Raw genomic sequence first — 20,039 nt, 5'->3', positions numbered from 1 at the left:
CGGCCCGTTATCGATTTATTTCTTGCCCTCTTGCTAAGAAAATCTGGTCACTCTTGTCAGCGGTTTGGCGAGCAGTGGTTGGTTTCTCGCTAAGCCCTTTTGATTGGGTCTTTGTGCGGCCCAAATACCCCACACGGGCACAGTCGCATATGAATATCTTGTTTCACTTTCTTAGATACTGGGGCTGTTGGCACAATTGGACCATTCGGAATGCTTTTCTTTTTGATTCAGACTCTAATGTTCAGGGACATATTGCTAGGCTTAAAGGTCTCTTGCATTGGCAGATAGATCTCATTCGGCACTTTGACTTACTCCCTCGGGAGGACTTACTTCCCTGGCATATGGCAATTTCCTTTGCGTCTTTGCCATGACTTTTGTAACTCTTTTGTCGTTTAGTACTTTATAAATATAACATCCATTATGAAAAAAAAAAGAAAAGAAAGAAAGTTATATTAGCGTCTACAAAAGGCCAAGTTGGTCTATGAGACCAAAAGGTTACATACAAAATGTCTCGGGAGGACTTACTTCCCTGGCATATGGCAATTTCCTTTGCGTCTTTGCCATGACTTTTGTAACTCTTTTGTCGTTTAGTACTTTATAAATATAACATCCATTACGAAAAAAAGAAGAAAAGAAAGAAAGTTATATTAGCGTCTACAAAAGGCCAAGTTGGTCTATGAGACCAAAAGGTTACATACAAAATGTCGGGGGAGAGAGAGAGAGAGAGAGAGAGAGAGACAGAGAGAGAGAGAGAGAGAGAGAGAGAGAGATTTTCTGCTTGCAGACATTTTTCCCAAGGATGATTTGCTTTCTTAGCATGCCGTGGTTTTTTCAATCTTGTTGTCAGCCATATAGTCAAATTGTGACTCTTGCAATGCCAATAATATAGCTGAGAGAGAGAGAGAGATTTTCTGCTTGCAGACATTCTTCCCAAGGATGATTTGCTTTCTTAGCATGCTGTGGTTTCTTCAATCTTGTTGTCAGCCATATTGTCGAATTGTGACTTTTGCAATGCCAATAATATAGCTCAGATAGTCCAATTGTGACCCTCTTCCATGGGCCGGGGGGCGGTGGGGCGGGGGCAGTGCAGCCCACAAAAGGCTAGGACTATCATATCTGTCTAGTCTTTGAATCAGCATATAGGGACAATCTAGTCATGAGGGTGATGCCCTCTTAAGTCCCAACTTTTAACAAGGTCTTACCTTAGAAAAGTATAGGTGTAGATCCTTAGGTTTCGAAGGTAACATTATTGTGGTGGCTCTTTGGACCTCTGACAATCTACAGCTTTGCTCACCTTGTATGGATATCTAGTGCAAATTAATTAGTGCCATTTATACATTGACTTCCTTTTGGGATACCCTTCTCCATTGGCCGTCCATTTTCTAGTTAAGCATTTGACTTTCTCTAAGGATGCAATGATGAGAACTTGCTAGACCATAGATTGCTTTTTCCTAAAATTCTACTAGAAGCTCTTTATATGGAACTTTGATGCCATCTCTATTACTTGTTGAGATCTTTGAGGCACCTCTCATTCACTTCTCTCTAATCGTGTAGAATGGATGTGATGTTTTCATGATCAATAAGAACTCATGGCTTGGAGTTGTTTGAGATCTTAGAATCGATATAACACCGCCATCGAAGGTGAATACAATTTCCAGTTCAGAGATTACCATTTCGATGAGTGATAGATAGGGCACGAGTCTCTCTAGTCCTTAGAATTGATCGTTGAGCCTTGAAATTGATTAATGACAGGGACTCATGACTTCGGTTCTTGGAATCAAATAAACAACTCCTGAGCACGGTTAATGTGGGTTTGAGATCTTATTGAATACTGTGATGAGACATAAAGCATGCAAGTATGTACGTCTTAAGCTGGTTTCCTTGTGTTTTTCTGAGTCCACAAATTCGACAGGCTTTAGTACTGCATCTTATTGTTAATCTTTTCAGGTTGTGTATTCTCTTTTTGTATAAATCTTTCTATACTGATGTCATGCATTAAAATGTTCCAGCTTTGCGAGCTTAAGAAAGGACTCGGTATTGCCACATGCAATTTTGCAGAATACTTTGCTTTGATAATTGGCTTGCAAGCTGCTTTGAATGAAGGCATAAGGCATATCAAAGTTCAGGGAGACTCAAAGCTTGTATGCAAACAGGTAGAGGTGCTGCTACATAATATCAAGATATTGAGTGGTAACACACTGCACAAAATTGGCATTGATCAAAGGGGGTCCATTTTCATAGGGCATATTTGTGCTTTCATTGCTGCAGGTGATGGGAGATTGGCAAGTACACAGCAAAAGTCTTAAACCAGTTTTTTTGAGGACCATTCAGCTGACAGAGAAATTCCAATCCTTTTCAATTCAACATGTTTACAGGGTAATTACTATCTTCGGATCTGATAGTCTGATTTTTAGGAAACTATTTGCTAGTGTGGCACACAGTTAACTAGTCATCATAAGTCATGTTCTCAGTCTTGTACTTGTTAATCTGAAAAAGGTGCATGACACGTTAAACCTTCAGTAGCTCATTTAAACAGCCCCAAAACTCAAACATGCACGAAGTGCTTCAGTGTCCCATAAACAAACCCCCACTCTTTTGGTTGGTTCCTCATCTATAAGTAGATGGTTTGCATGGTCACTTGTATTCTGTCCTATTCAGTCTCCATCAGGTGGCTGCATCCTCCTCCTCCCTAGCTGCTGCTGTGAACATCCTTCATCATCCAGTGGACTGAGTTTGTTCCCAGCTTGCTGACATCGTCTTCTGGAGCTGCTTTGGTTATCCTGCTCCTGTTGCCATCAACTTCAAGTGGTTGCCAGAGCTGCATGTTGTGCCTGCTGCCAGCCATTAGCATTCCTAGCATCATCACAACTTGCTTCCAGCCTGTGTTTTGCTATTTCAGCTGATGCTGCCTGTTGGTCACCATCTGCATCAGTCAGACTGCCTCCTTGACATCTTCAGCACCTGTTCCTCTTTCGCCAACTGCTGTCTTGCTGATCTATGCTTGGAGGACAGCTGCATTTTGCTCGAGATGAGGCCCTATTGCTGTTATCTTGCTCTTGGTGAATCATCTTGCTCAGACAATCCTCTTACAGGACGTGTTTTTACTTTCTGTCCACTCCATCAGCTTTGATTGGTGGTTTTTGCACTCTGGATGTGTCTCCGATGAACTTTGATCCCTCCCTCAATTGGCTCCCGTGAGAGCCATTGGTTGTTGGATAGCTCTATCCTTCAGCTCATTTATTCGTGTATTGTTTAGTACTTTTCATTTATTCAGTTTATCTTCATTCTTCAGTTTTTCCTTTTGTGTTAGTGTTTGTGTTCATTGTGTTTCAGCACGGTCGTACACTTGATGTTTTTGCCATTCATTTATTCACACATTTTTCAGTACTTTTCATTAATTCATTTTATCTTCATTCTTTAGTTTTGCATCTGCATTAGTGTTTGTGTTCATTGCATTTCAGCGTTGTGATAAAGAGTGTTTTCTTTCACAAACCCTAGCATGGTATTAGAACTGGTGCTCTTCTAAATATTATCTTGAAGCTCTTGTGGATTGCTTGGTTTAGTTTGACCACGTTGTATGTTACAGATTGACTCATGGTGGCTCAAACCACTCCATCTTGGGATTCTCTATTGTTTTCTTAGGCCACTTCTTCAATGGAGGCTAAGGACTTATCAAGGCATTATGGTGTTGGTGTGGAGGACAATGCTTCATCATCATCTTCCACTCATTTTTCTTCTAGGAATCGTTCATGGAAGCCCAACTCTTCTTTTTATATTCCTTCACGAGGTGCTTCTTAATTGGGGCACTCAATCGATGACATTAATTACCTCTCAATCGAGGGCAAAGAATACACTTGAGATACAACTAGAAATTCAAATTCTTCATCATAGTCAAGCCTAGTGGCAATTTCATTCAATCAATTTTTATGTGATCTTGATCTTGTCTATGATGATTCCTCTATTATGCTGACCCAAATTGGTACTGGTATAGATATGAAGAAAACCCTATGATTAGAGATGCTCCAAACACTAATTCTATATCTCCTATTTCATTTGAGTATAGGTTTGGTGTTGCCCAATCACAATTCCCGGCGCTCGCTCTTCCCTCACCATTGTAGTACACATTCAGATTCGCCTACTTAAATTTAGGACCCCACTTTAGACCAACTATGGCTTGGAGTGTTAGCACATATTGGCTTTTTATCCACATTCAGGCTTTAGGCTATAATTGGACAATCAAAGGTGTACCACCTTGCGCCCTAGTGCTTTGTTGCGAACAATGCCATCCGTGCACTATGCACTTTCCATGTATCGATAAGTGAGTCACGTTGTTCTCTAGTCCAGTTGTGGGGCATTGCTGCATTCCCCTTAAGCACATTGTACTGCCCTCCTTGATTGTTCAATAGCAAGGACCTCCCTCTTGTATTGCTGATTCATCTTCTTCACTAAAGGAAACAAGGATTGGAAAGGAATCACCTAGATACTTAGACTGAGTCCCACCCTGCCTTGTTGATCCTAAAGATGGACTATATCCTCTACCAATGATTTGCCTCCTTCATTGAAGGAAAAAGAGAGTGGTCAAGCCAATACATCACAATGATGCTATTGAAATTACTTGCCTAAAAAGAACATGTATTGTACATTTTTGCTAGAAATTGGGTGGCTTAGATGGTAATTGTCGCTTAAAGGCCAATCGATGTCGGTTTTGGATCTTGCTTAACATGCATTATCAACCCATAATAAGCTCTCTTGAATGTGCTTGGTTCCTTTGAGATTGGTACGGATCATCCTACAGATGCCACTACTTGGGAAGCTCTTTAATCCTTGCATCATATGCTGTATCACCTACCTAATGGGGAGGAGGCCAATATTCCCCTTGCCACTTTGCCTGTGTTGAAGTCTCTAGAACACCCATCAGCGAGGAATCTTTTGGGGAAGCAATCTTCTTGATAGTAGGAGTGTCAAAACCTGCAAACTCTACAAGCATTGGCTTAGGTGCCCAATTGTCACTATGATCATCAAGAACAGGTTGCTTCTTACCCCCCTTTGTAGTTGGAAATTCAACAAACCGAATATCATGTCTGGTGTAGACATCCGTGGACAGGACCATGTATGCAGTATCCTAATAACTAGGAACTATAGCCAAGGAACATCTGCATCTTGGACTTTGGCTTAAATTTGTCATGTTCCTTTCTTGGAATGTGGACATATGCATCACATTCAAAATCTTGAAAAAGACACACCATGCTTTAGTCCAAAATAAGCCTCAAATGGAGTCATACCCGAAACAACTGAGGTGGGTGATTGATTAAGGATATGAATGACAGTGTCCGTGGATTTGGCCCATAAAATTTTTGGTGTTGATCGATATTCCATTTTCATTCAGGCCATCTTGATTAGACTCTTGTTCTTTCACTCCAAAATACCATTTACTTGAGGAGTGTTGATGTCGTCATATTCTTGATGAATCCCTTGCTTTGCACAGAAATGACCCACTCTTGGGATGTGAAATTTCCACTTTTGTCAGATTTCACTGTCTTTAGCTTCAGCTTAGAATGGTTCTACTCATAGATAAGCCAGTCTTAGAAATGAGAGAAGGTTTCTACTTCAAAAAAATGTCCAAGTCGTTTTGCTAAAATGGTCAAAATCCACATATAGCCACACCATAGTTGCCAAGGGTTTTCAAAATTGGAGGTATGAAAGAGTTTTCATAGGTTTCATATGATTTTCCTAAAATGCTAGAAACGGGTTTCATTCGAGATGAAAAAAAGTATGGGTGTCTTATATACATATACTATATGACTCATGTGACATAGAAAACAGAGATTGATATTATTCATTATTCTATACAATGTAAATGAATATTCAATATAGCATCAATGTTTGCATATATCATGGTCCACTATCCATGCACAACATCAAGTTTAGCTATAAAAGGAGCCATCAATATATGCAATCATCATGGATAAAAAATAATATAAAAAAAATCCGGCAATCAATGCCAATATCCATGTCAACTTATTAAATAAATCCATGATAAATGATCATTACAAAAGCCCCAAGATATTTAGGGTATGGCATTTTTGAAAGTTTAAAATGGGTGTTTCGTATGTTTATGAAATGCTTAGGTATGAAATGAGTTTCCTAACCTTATGAAACTAGTTTCTTGGCAACTATGATCCACACAAAACAATGGAAAAAAGCTTCATTTACTCATTATCCTGTCAAGAAGCTTTGCTGAGAATCAAATCATGTTGCTTTTTTTCCCAAATATAGGGCACACAAGGGGGATGGTTGATCCGAACATGTGGGAAACCACAAACAAGTTGGTCACGAGCCGCCTTCTTCTCTTGCCCTTGGTACAATACTTGCGAGGACTTGCCATCAAGAATCTAAAAAGAGTTTGCATCAAATTCCAATGTGAGGCCTATCATTGAAAGAAAGTTGTAGCCTAGGCCTGGTACATAAAGGACCTCGGAAGTATAAGCACTGCCATGTTCATTTGGAATAAGCATAGTTAGGTACGAAAGGTAGAGTACTGTACGTTACGATAAAATACACTACGAAATGGTACCTAAGGTTTTACAAGGTATAGTACGATATTGGTATGATTTTTTTAAAAAGACTTGATTATTTTGGACTAAAGATGATAGAATAGACATTTAAAGTCTAAATAGCAATGCTACTAGAGTAGTATGTAAGATGAATACTTGAGTGTAACATGCCAAAACCTCATGCCCCATGCGCAATACGTGCTACTGTTACCTACAACTTACAAGTATATAGATGGGAGTAGATACATCATACATGAATGATTATACAAATAAGGGGAGTGTAGGTGAGAGAGAGAGAGAGAGAGAGAGAGAGAGAGAGAGAGAGAGAGAGAGAGAGAGAGAGAGAGAGAGAGAGAGAGAGAGAGAGAAGCTTTAAAAATGCCCAAATACCCCACACCGGCTCAGTTGCATATGAAGATCTTGTTTCACTTTCTTAGATACTAGGGCTGCTGGCACAATTGGACCATTCGGAATGCTTTTCTTTTTGATTCAGCCTCTAATGTTCAGGGACATATTGCGAGGCTTAAAGGTCTCTTACATTGGCAGATAGATCTCATTCGACACTCTGACTTACTCCCTCGGGAGGACTTACTTCCCTGGCATATGGCAATTTCCTCTGCGTCTTTGCCATGACTTTTTGTAACTCTTTTGTTGTTTAGTACTTTATAAATAAAACATCCATTACGAAAAAAAAAGAGAAGCTTAAAATAGTGGAGACCCATTTTTATTACAGGTTCCTTGTATAAATTTTTTTCCAAACTCATTGCCAATAGATTGCAAAAGTGTTCCCACAGTTGATTCATCCACATCAGTATGATTTCATTAAGAGATGGAATATCATCCTTAATATTTTGAATGTTCAAATGGGGATTGATTATGCCAAAGCTTTTGGCGAGTAGGTTTTTATGATCCAGTTAGATATTGAAAATGCTTTTGATCATGTCAGCTAGTCTTTCATGCAGCAATTGATGTCTATCATAGTATCGTGAGCTTTGGTCCCCGCATAAGCTCTCTTATTGACACTATCAATCAGGATGTAGTGGCACATGTTGCACTTAACGGGGGAGTCAGAGATGAGATTATCTTGTCTCGTTCTGTTTGTCTCTTTATTGTTTGCATTGGTCACTCACTTGGTCCCTTTGCTAGATATGATGGCTGATGATGGAGGTATTGCTGGTTTATCTCTTCCTAGTGGTTCTCAACTTTTGGGTCAGTCTTTGGTAGATGATTTCTTTATGTTTCTTAAGGCTGACCAGACCAGTGTGAATCAGATAGTGGCTATCTGGAGTCTATTTAGCCCCAGGCCTTCATATTAAATGCTCGAAAATCTACATTGATTTCTTGTAGGGAGATTGATTTGCAAGTTTTGGGTTGGTAGGGAGCTGCTCTCTCTAAAGGAGATATTACTCGACACTTTGGATATCCCATTGGTGTGGATGTGCCTCCTAAAGCATTGCTAGATTGGATGTCCTGTATTCATGATAGGCTTATGCAGTGGAAATCTTAGAGCCGGCCTCTTCATGTGCGTCTCAAAGTGGTTCAATCTATCATGATTAATATGGTCTCTTATTTTTTACCCTTGCTTCCTTGGATGAAGAAGTCTCTCTTGGAATTTGTGCAGCCCATTTACTTTATGTTGTGAAAAAAGAAAGGCATATCTTGGCAAGATGTTACTACTCCAAAATGGTTGGGGGGAGTTGCTTTGTTGGATGTCAATCTCTATATGATAGCTCTTAGAAGTGCTTTTGCAAGCCCTACGTGGGTAGAGTCATCCTTGGACTGATGTTGCAAAATTCTTTATCGAGGAGATTGGTATCTCCCATGGTCTGGGCATCTTGGTGGTTGGTGCTGAATTCTATATGGCCTCTTAAAATTCACAATCATTTCTCCTTATTTGATTGCCTCTCAGCAAGAGATTCTTTGTTTTATAGTTTGGGGTCCTTCTGATCTTCGAAAGGAGGCTAATTCGTTATAGATAGAAGTATTGGCCACTTCTAGGCTGCTTGATTGGCTAGATGAAGCTTTACAATGAGAGAAGTTTAATCGGATGGCTAGATTGGGGCTGTAGATGTGATGTTGTTATTGCTGGGCAGTCTTGTCTTTATTTTTCCATCACATTTGCCAATACCTTCGGGTGCCTAGAGGCTATAGTCACATTTGGTTCACCTTGCAAGGGCAGCTTCCAGTATAATGCATTGGTTGCTTTTCAGTCTACTTCTCCTTGGTAGGACTGGATGTTTGTGAAACCTTATGAATTTTAGAAAAGGCTGGGTAATCAAATACACCATAAGTTGATAGAGGATAAGAGATGGGTCATTGAGAAAGCGAATAAAGTTTGGCATGCTTGGGTTAGTAGAGTGAAGTGGTGGGACAGATTTCTTCAATTGTGGAGATCCAAGATGTTACACTTATCATGTTTCTCCTACTTTCTTGTGTGAACATTCCCTTAACCACAAGCACTTTTTACCTTCTAGTTAGAGATAGAGAAGGTTTTTCTTATGTGAACGCCGATCAATGGGTTTGGTACTTAGTATCTTAGGGGTTGTACTTTCATATCATTCTCACATATTGGACGTGACATTCTAGCACTCTCTTCTCTCTTGCTGTTCACTTGTTCATTGTGTGTGTGTGTGTTGATGAGCCCTAACCTAAGAGTGATATCAAAGCATACCTTTTAGCTACCACCATCACTGCTAGAGCTAGAACCGTCGTTCAGCCCCATGCCAGGTTGCTCATCCTTGCCAACAGTCCCTGAAACTGCTTGTGTTGATTAGCTCGTCATCATGTGTGCTGCGCCAACTGTCCTGTCCTGCATGCTGGCAACTTGCATAAGCTGCTGTGCTAGTGTGCTTGTCATTATCGTCATCTGCCTTGCTCATCATCATTGTCGTTTGCCCTATTTGCCATCATTACTCGTTCATCTACTTATGTATAGTAGCCTCACATTTTTTCATGACAACATTGCTCCAACCAACAGGTGCTATCAACCATGCCATGCCACACAGTGCCGAGAAGTCCACACCATGTCATTCTGTCCTTGACAAGCCCAACACGATTTGTGTTGATGCAACAGTTCATTTAACGGCCCGATAGCTTGCGCCTTGCCCTTTTACATTAAAATATTATTAAACTTTCATATTTAATTAGCCTTTGAGTTAAATGTGCCCTTGTTTGGGTGTAGTCCCTCCATAGGTACAATTTTTGGGGATTTTTGCATCAGTCTTCAATTTCCACTCAAATTTTAAAATAAAAAAAGGCCTTTCGTCCAAAAATCCTAAATTTCACCAAAATTTTGGGGATTTTGTGTTCAATGCCCAAAAATTGCTTGATTACATGCCAAAATTTTGGGGCTTTTCACATTTGAGCTTAAATTTCACAAAATTTTAGCAAATAAATTTGGGAATTTTGAGAAATATTCCCAAATTCACTCACATTGAGGCCAGTTACTCCACTTCTACGTTGACATTCGTGCACATTGGAGCCTTTTTAGTTGCAAATTCTTCATTGACATCTTCATTTTTGCGGAAAATTGAAAGTTTTTTTGGCCTTTTCTTTACTTTATTTTTGTTTTGCCTGTGCTTTTGCACTTTGAACAGCCATTGGTCACAAATAGTGCAATTTGCAGTAAGCAATGGCAAAGCAAAATGATTTGCTCAATATGTTTGGGGCCTTCGATAAATTGGATGGCACTAATTATCTCATGTGGGTATACATGATGAAGCATGTCTTAGTTGCCAAAGAGCTTTGGGGTTATGTATGTGGTTTAAAGGTTAGGCTTGTAGGCCTAGCTACACAAAATGCTATAGGTTCATCTAGCTCATCCATTGACACTAGTAGATCTTCCGCTCTAACCACTGTTGCACCTCCCATTGCGGATCAGTTGAGATGGGATGGGCGTGATGCCCAAGCTTGTGCTTTGATTGCACTCTTGTGCATGAGATAGGTTATCTTGCATATTTGGTCATGCACAATGGCCAAGGATGCTTGGGATAAGCTTGCTTCATTATATTAGGTGAAAAATGAGGCTCGTGTAGCCTATTTGTGCAAACAACTTGAGATGGAGCACATGATAGAGGGTGATTCTATGGATGCATACATTACACATGTCAAAGACATCATGGAGTAGCTTGCAAATATTGATGAAATAATTCCGGAGGCCCCTCTTGTATCTACAATCTTGGCTGGTCTACTTGATGCTTATCAAAGTTTTGCCACTTTGCTTGCAAAAGAGATGTTGAGGCATATACATTTGATGCATTGGTATCATTGCTATTTCAAAAAGAGCAATCAAGGGTGAATCACTCTAACCTAAGTTTGGACAATCAAGCATTTGTAGGCTATCATTGGAATAAAGGGAAGTCCTGGTAGTCCTCAAACCTGAAGGGTAAAGGCAAAATAGCTTTTTCCTCGGACTCTTCAAGTAGCAAGGACGAGGGTGCTAAGAAAAAGCGATGCAGTTATTGCAAAAAAAGGGCCATGTTATTGAAGAATGCAGAAAAAGGATGGCAAGTGAAAAGAAGAATCGGGCATGAGTGTTGCCGAAAATTCAGCGCATGAGTGTTGCTGAAAATTCAGCAAGTGCGAAGGATGCAACAACACATTTAGCAAGCTTGGATATTGTTCAGTCTTATGCTTTTGTTGTGTGTTGTTTGTATGATCCTTCTTCACACAAACATGATCTATTAGTGGCTGAAAATTGTAGCATATGGTATTTTGACAATGGAGCTTCCAAGCACATAATGTCCTTTTGTGACTTATTTGCATCAAATGCAAATTTACAAAAGGGGGGATCCATTGGATGTGCAAATAATGCTTTGTATGTAATTCAAGCCATTGGATAGATTCCCATTATTGTAGTAAATGGGAACACGATCGTGCTTTAAAAGGTTTTGTATGTGCATGGCTTAAATAAAATTTACTTTCAGGTTCAACCATTGCATGTGCTATTTTTGTGGTAAAATTTTAGATGGATTGATGCAATGTCTATGACTGTTGTGATGGAGATACACTCATTGTCGCTGGTACATTGTACAATGGTCTCTATCAACTTGATTTATATGAGAGGAGATCATTAGAGGATGCATTATAGGTTGATACCACTAGTGTGGATGACACTAAGTTATGGCATGCTTGGTTTGGTCATCTTAATTATAGTAGTTCTCTTTGCCTAAAAAGCAAAAATATGGTGCTTGATCTCCCTCCATTAAAAATACCTATTCATAATATATATAAAAGTTGTGTACTTGGAAAAATGCATCGTGCTTTGTTTACCAAAGGTAAATCTATGTGTGCCAATCAGAAATTACAGCTTGTGCATAGTGATATTTGTGGATCTATGCGTGTCAAATCCATCAAAGAATGCTTGTACTTTGTTACCTTTATTGATGACATGACTTGTCATTGTTGGGTATATGCTTTGAGGCACAAATCAGAAGTGCTTGCATGCTTTAAAACTTTCTTGGCCTTGGTTGAAAATGGTAGTGGATGCAAGCTGATTACACTTGGTGCCAATTGAGGGGGAGAATACATGTCATGGTAGTTTAACTCTTTTTTTTTTGGTTGATAGGGGCATCACACATCAATGTACTACGCCTTACACACCTCAATAAAATGGTGTGGCTGAAAGAATTGCTCACTTTGATGGAAATGACACGTTGTATGCTTTTATACAATAAGTTGTCCCCAAAGTTTTGGCTTGATGCTATTAGGTGTGTCGTGTATGTGTTGAATTGTAGCTCTGCTAAAGCATTGGCTGAATGTATGCCTTTTGAGGCTTGGAATGGTTGGAAACTAGTGGTATCACATATTCGTGTCTTTGCTTGTTTGACATATGTTTTGATGCCACAACCACGAAGACATAAATTGCAAGACAAGGGTGTCAAATGCTTTTTCATTGGTTGCAGTGTAGAAAGCAAAGGGTACCACTTGTACCAACCGTCTACAAACAAGATTTTTGTAAGTAAAGATGTGGTATTTGCTGAACATGTTGGTCAGCTCTTTGTGAACTGCAAAAATCAGCTTGATGTGGGGCCTATGGACATGTTTGACAATTTGGTGCCTTTGTTTCAGCAAAGTACTTGATTTTGGTCAATTTCAGCGATCTGTTGAGGATTCATAGCAGTAAGATCAGCAGCAAACACATGCTGAACAACAGGCTGATTTTCAGACCATTGATCAAGGCATTGCTAGTGATGAAGTGGCCAATGAGAGGGTTGATATTTAGGAATTGAAAACAGTGCCTAGATGGCTGCTAGATATATTATGGGATAGCAAATAGTCCGTTCCACTTCCCACTAGAACTAGAGCAGCCACTTGCCATGCGCATGGTAACTTGGTTATATAGGCACTCGTAGCTATTGCATGCAATGAGGAACTTGTCTCTTCACACGATACTTTATAGGATGAACATTGGGTGGTAGCTATGCAATCACAAATGGACTCTATTCATAAAAATAACACATGGGAGTTATGTGACTAACTTGTTGGCAAGCGTAATATAGGTAGAAAGTGGAGTTACAAATTGAAACATAGATCTAATGGTAGTATTGATTGCTATCAAGGCACATCTAGTTGCCAAAGGGTATGCCCATGTCACAACTCTATAGAAACAGAATTTGTATCCTTTTTCATTAATCTGTCTATATAATGATTTATTAAATTTGTTTTCTTTGCACTCTTTAGATATAAAGAAAAGTGCATTGGAGCTGGCCACTGATCAGTGGTCACAGGTTATGGTGGACCCATGCGGTGGGTTAGAGAAAAGATAGTTTACACTTCTACGTATATGGCCCGATTGGGCGCCTGTGACCAGAACTTACGCATATCAGGGTTAGACTCGCATACAGAAAGGATTGATGCCTTGAAGTGTGGGCTAGATCCGCTAGAACAGACAGTTACAATCAACAAGATGGCATGATCATGAAATGCTTGTACAATGTGCATGTGTGGACTAAAAGCTTGAAATGCACATTTCTTTGCGTAGGAAAGTCACATGAAGATTCTGATACCGTTTTTGCGATGTACACGGAAAAAGCTTTCATATGACACCCATATTGGGGGGCTCCCTAAATTTTAGGAGATTCCTAAATTTTAGGAGCCTCGAATTAGTCTAAAAATGCTAGTTCTAAAAAATAGGGATGTGATTCTAAAAATAGTAAATTCTGTACTCTGACTGTGCTTACTAAATTTTGTTGTTTCTATTCTTGACAGTATTCAGCCCAAAAAGGAAGGCCATAGAGAAGAGACAAGTGTCAAGACACTTGTCACACAAGTTTCCAAGTGTCCCACCACTTGTCACATCTCATGACATGTGGCTGGACACTTGTCTTGTGCTACTCCACTTTCCCTTTTTGTACTAGCTCTTCCCTGTCCTATAAGTAAGAGCTCGTTTTTCTTCATTTAGCATCATTTTTCTTTGCTGTAAACTCATGTACAACACCCACAGATAGCCAGAAACTGGCCCCATCCATCCCCATCATCATTCCCCACTTCTCCATTATCAAATTCCTCCATATTCCCTCTTCTATCACTGTTATTTTACAGGACAGCAAGCCTGTAAATTCATTACAGCACCTCCTTCTCGAGCTCTTTCTTCCATTTTAGCAACAAGAAGCAAGCCCTATCCATGTACTGCTGATCAACGATGGAGAAAGGTTGATTTTCCCTCTTTCTTCTCTCATACTGTAAAGAAATCAATTCTTATCATTGCATAATAGATAATGCATGTATGTTTGTACATCTCTGCATGATCTTGTGAGAGTGAGAATTACTTCTCCTCACTCTCAGGTTGATTGTAACTGAGCTCTTATATTTTATGAGTAATTTTCATTTTCAACTTTAAGTGTTCATTCTCTTTTATATTAAATCTCGAAAATAAGAAAATATCATAATTGTTAAGCATACTACGTTGTTTGGGGCGTTTACAGTGGTATCAGAGCTTTGGCTCGGTCCTCACCCCAACATTGGTAGTGCTTACAATTATAAGTTTGTTTTCAGCCGTTGCATTGAGTGCTTGAGCATATTTTTCTTAGAGTCTCAATGGATCAGTCGAGTGCTATCTTGCAGGCTATTCAAAGTCTTAGAGAGGAGAAGCAGCAAATTCGTGAGCAACTTCTCAAACTAGAAAAAGTTGAGAATCCCAAAGAATTCAAGGAAAGAAGCTCATCTGTTTCAAGAAGACAAAGCCATACCAATGAAAGGAGCCGATCAAGAAGTCCAGCTACTTCTAAAAGGCAGTCCCATTTTACTTCAAGACGAAGTAAGAGATCGCGTCGAAGCTCATCCTCTTCTTCAAAGTCATCTGGCGCCTACTCTGATGGACCCTCTTCTAGTGACGAAGAGTCACATCCTTCTCGTGGAAGACCTCATCATCGTCAAAGGCATCGACATTTTTCACCCTCGTCTCCATCTTCATCCCCATCAAGCACTTCACCATCTTCAACCTCAAGATCCGGGCATGGACAAAGGCATAAGAAGAAGAAGAAGACTAAGTCACTATCTCAACTTGAAAAGAAGATCAAGTTCAGTATGTATGATGGTTTCCGAAATCTTGATCTTCTTCTGAAGTTTATTTGTCAATTTCAAATTTTGTATGGTCGTGACAAGTATAAAGAAAAAGAAAAGATTAAGTTTGCAGCTTTACATTTGACCGACTTAGCCCATACTTGGTGGACGGGGTTGGAATATGATCATGCTGTCCCAAAATCATGGTGGTTTTTTATTCGCATGATACAAAGCCAATTTCTTCCTGTTCATTTCAAAAGAGATGTAAAAATGGAATGGGATCGGCTTTGGCAAAGGAAAAATGAGTCACTTGGTGACTATACCAAGAGATTTTGGGAGCTAGTTTTGAAGGTCCAACATTTCAAGAAGATCAGCAGTTCGGAAAAGCTTAGGAAGTTTCAAGGAGGTTTGCATTTTAAACTTCGTACTGCTCTTAATCATTATCATTGTTCTAGTCTCAGGGAACTCATTGACCATGCTAAGACATGGGAAATGGAGCACAATGGCAACAAATCATTCCAAAAGAATGATAACAAGAGAGTAGCTGACGATGAGGAGTATTCAGCCCAAATGAAGGACAAAAACAACGACAAAAGTAGCCATCAAATCAAATGAAGATGAAGCCCTATCCACCTCCTAATGCTCCTCAATTTCGCTCCAATCTATACCCACAAGAAAAGCAACTTTCCGAAGAAGAAAAGCAACGCTTCATGAAAGAAGGGAAGTGCTTTAAATGTGGACAAACAAGCCACATAGCGAAGCAATGTCCAAACAAGGGACAAAGCAAGGTTTCTGACAACAAGCCTAAGTCGCCAGTGAAAATCAATGCTATCAGTGATGTAGTTGCAAACACAACTCACACTCCAGAGACGCGCAAATTATTAAAAGCTTGGGGACAGTTGCAAGGTAAGCAAGCACTATTCTTGATAGATCTTGGGGCGAATGAAAATATCATTTCCTTGCAATTAGCTAAAGAGCTTGGATTAAAGAATGAAGAGATGGACACTCCGGCAGAAGTTCGCCAAGCTTGAAATGCTGATGAAGGTGACACAGTGAAGACTGTGATACCCTACATTGGCAAGCTCAAGTTTCAAACTGAGGGCTAGAGTGACGAAGATACCTTCTGTATCGGAGACCTTGATGGTTGCGATGTGATTCTTGGCATGCCTTGGAATCATAGAGTAGATTCAACCATCTTCTCTCAGAAAAAGAAGGTAGAACTCACCAACAAAGGCAATAAGTACGAGATCCAAGCTGGAGTTTCTGGAGACACCATACCTATGGTAAGCTATATGCAAGTCTCTAGAGCAATTAAGGATTGTGTTTAATGTTGTTTGCTTTATGTCCCTGATGTAAAAGATAATATGAATGCTGAAAACCAAGAGCGACTTCAGCTCTTGGAAAAGTATAAAGATTGTTTTTCGGAAGATGTTCCTTATCAGCTTCCCCCAGAAAGGCCAGAAGACCATCATATTGATATTATTCCGGGCAGTTCTTCTCCTAATATAGCACCATACCGTGTGAGCCGTCCTCAGCAAGAAGAAATCAGAAAGCAAGTCAAAGACCTACTCAACCGTGGGCTAATTAGGCCAAGTAGCTCGCCATTTTATTCACTGGTTCTTCTTGTTCAAAAGAAAGATGGCACATTCAGGATGTGCATTGATTATCGAGCCCTCAACAAAATCATTGTGAAGAATCGGTTTCCTATTCTCAGAATTGACGACATTTTGGATTGTCTAGGAGGCTCAAAGGTTTTCAGCCGCATTGATCTAAAGAGTGGTTATCATCAAATTAGGGTAATACCACAAGATGTACACAAAACTGCTTTCCGCACTTCATACGGTCTTTATGACTTCTTGGTGGTTCCTTCATACGGTCTTTATGATTTCTTGGTGGTTCCTTTCGAATTAACCAATGCGCCAGCCACCTTTAATCGAATGATGGAGCGCATCTTTAGAGAGCATCGACAATATGTCGGTACTTTCTTTGATGATATTCTTATCTTTAGCAAGAATGAAGAGGAGCATCATCAGCACTTGGAGATTGTTCTACAATTACTTCAACAAAATCAACTCTTGGTAAATGGTAAAAGGAGTGAATTTTTCATGCATAAAATAAATTACCTTGGGCATGTCATCTCTTCTGAAGGGATTCAGATGGATCTTGAAAAGATCAAGATAATCCAAGAATGGCCTTATCTTCATGATGTACATTAGGTGCGATCATTTCTTGGCTTATGCTCGTATTACCGCCGCTTCATCAAGCATGTTGCACATGGCTTCTCCACTTCATGACCTTACAAAGAAGAAGATCTCTTTCCAATGGAAGGAAAAAGAAAAGGTAGCCTTTACAAGGCTGAAAACAACTCTTACTTCTGGACCTGTTTTTATCATTCCAGATTTGGTAAAACCATTTGTGGTGGAAGCAGATGCTTGCGGTGATTGTATTGGTGCAGTGCTAAATCAAGAAGACCATGCCGTAGCCTTTGATAGCCGCCGTTTAAATGATGTGAAGAAAATGTATAACATATATGAAAAGGAGCTCTTAGCAGTGGTTCATGCTTTGAAGATATGAAAACATTATCTTTTAGGTAATGAATTCCTTATTAAAATTGATCATCAGAGCTTGAAGTATTTCAAGACTCAAAAGCATTTGCAGGAGAAACATGCTAGATGAAAAAATTTATTGTCTATGTTTCATTTTCAAATTATGTACACTCCAGGGAAACAAAATGTAGTTGCTGATGCACTTTCTAGAGTACCTCGCATTGCAACTATTACAGTGGCTCATCATGAAGATTTTCAAACGATGAAGAATACTTATGATGAAGATACTGATTTTGCAGCAATTTGGTCAAATTTATAGCAAGGAGGTTCTCATCCAGATTATTCCATCGAAGATGGTTACCTTCTCATGAACAATCGCCTTTGTGTCACTCTTTCTGTTCGACAAAAGGTGCTTAAAGAAAGTCATGAATCCACTTATGCAGGGCATAGAGGGAGGGCAGCCACTCTAAGTGCAATTGAGCGCTACTTTTATTGGCCAACATTACGAAGAGATACACATAAGTTCATTGAGGCTTGTCTAGTATGCGAAAAATCCAAGTATGATAGGCAGAAGACTCTAGGATTGTTGCAACCTCTTCCAGTGCCCAAAGATCCATGGGAATCTATCACAATGGATTTTATCTTAGGTATTCCAAGAACACCTCAAGGTCATGATATGATTTGGGTCATAATTGATCGATTCAGCAAGCAATCACATTTTATTCCATGTCATAAAACATTGAAATCCGCACAAGTTGCAAGACTTTTCATTCAACATATCTTCAGATTACATGGTATGCCTTATGAGATCATTTCAGATAGAGACTCCAAATTCACAAGTAACTTTTGGCGTGCTTTATTTGAGAAATTGGGAACCACTTTAAAGTTCTCCTCAGCTTTTCATCCTCAAACTGATGGCCAAACAGAGGTGATGAATCTCACTCTTTTGGATATGTTGAAAGCTTATGTTAGTGAAACATAAGTCACAATGGGAGAAATATCTTCCATTATTGGAGTTTGCTTACAACAATACAGTGCACTCATCCACAGGGAAAGCTCCAAATGAAATAGTCCACGGTAAAGTGATTCCTCCTCCAATTATTCGTACTAAAGATAAGATTTTTGTTGCTGATGAGTTTGCTTCAGATTTAAAAACAACAATGGATCAAGTTCGAGCCACTATCAAAGTTGCCCAAGAGCGACAAAAGAAGCAAGCAGATAAACGAAGAAGACCTTTGGCTTTTGAAAAAGGTCAATATGTCTTGCTAAAGTTTGATAAAAGCAGGGTCAAACAAGGTTCCGGTTAAAATTCATCTTTTCCAAAGCTCTCTAGTAGATACTTTGGACCCTTCAAAGTGATTGAGAAAATAAGTGAAGTTTCTTATCGACTTGAGCTTCCTTCTCATTGGAAAATACACAATGCTTTTCATGTAAGTTTGCTAAAACCTTACATAGGACCAGAACCAAAGGAACCCATTATTGAAGATTCCCCAGAAGTTGAAGAAACAAAGCAACTCTTGGAACTTGAACAGATTTTGTTTCACAAGGATCGAACCACGAGAAGTGGCCTTGTGATACGAAAATTCTTACTAAAATTCAAGAATCTACCCACAACAGATGCACAGTGGGTAGATGAAAAATTCATGAAGGATTACCCAGGCATTCTTCAGCCATACCAAGAAGCTTTTCAGCTGAGGACAGCTGAATAAAAGCCAGAGGGCTGTCACAACTCTATAGAAACGGAATTTGTATCCTTTTTCATTAATCTGTCTATATAATGATTTATTAAATTTGTTTTCTTTGCACTAATTAGATATAAAGAAAAGTGCATTGGAGCTAGCCACTGATCAGTGGTCACAGGTTATGGTGGACCCATGCGGTGGGTTAGAGAAAAGATAGTTTACACTTCCACGTATATGGCCCGATTGGGCGCCTGTGACCAGAACTTACGCATATCAGGGTTAGACTCGCATATAGAAAGGATTGATGCCTTGAAGTGTGGGCTAGATCCGCTAGAACAGACAGTTACAATCAACAAGATGGCATAATCATGAAATGCTTGTACAATGTGCATGTGTGGACTAAAAGCTTGAAATGCACATTTCTTTGCGTAGGAAAGTCACATGAAGATTCTGATACCGTTTTTGCGATGTACACGGAAAAAGCTTTCATATGACACCCATATTGGGGGGGTCCCTAAATTTTAGGAGGTCCCTAAATTTTAGGAGCCTCGAATTAGTCTAAAAATGCTAGTTCTAAAAAATAGGGATGTGATTCTAAAAATAGTAAATTCTGTACTCTGACTGTGCTTACTAAATTTTGTTGTTTCTATTCTTGACAGTATTCAGCCCAAAAAGGAAGACCATAGAGAAGAGACAAGTGTCAAGACACTTGTCACACAAGTTTCCAAGTGTCCCACCACTTGTCACATCTCATG

General features: G+C 39.5%; 1 protein-coding gene across 1 annotated transcript in view; it reads left to right on the top strand.

The window, feature by feature from the left end:
* The window catches only part of LOC148038221 (uncharacterized), a 188,575-nt gene that overhangs the window by 78,044 nt on the left and 90,492 nt on the right, over positions 1-20,039 (top strand). Inside the window, exons 3-4 of the mRNA XM_087670088.1 lie at positions 2,010-2,153; positions 2,269-2,376. Of these exons, the coding sequence (XP_087526214.1) occupies positions 2,010-2,153; positions 2,269-2,376 (252 nt within the window). The remainder of the gene's footprint in view (positions 1-2,009; positions 2,154-2,268; positions 2,377-20,039) is intronic.

Source organism: Lygodium microphyllum, chromosome 3 (genome assembly GCF_053477565.2).
Source record: "Lygodium microphyllum isolate KBCC chromosome 3, Lygodium_microphyllum_v1.1.10, whole genome shotgun sequence".
Lineage (NCBI taxonomy): Eukaryota > Viridiplantae > Streptophyta > Polypodiopsida > Schizaeales > Lygodiaceae > Lygodium > Lygodium microphyllum.
Note: the sequence above shows the minus strand (reverse complement) of the source record. Positions and strands in the feature narration are given on the sequence as shown.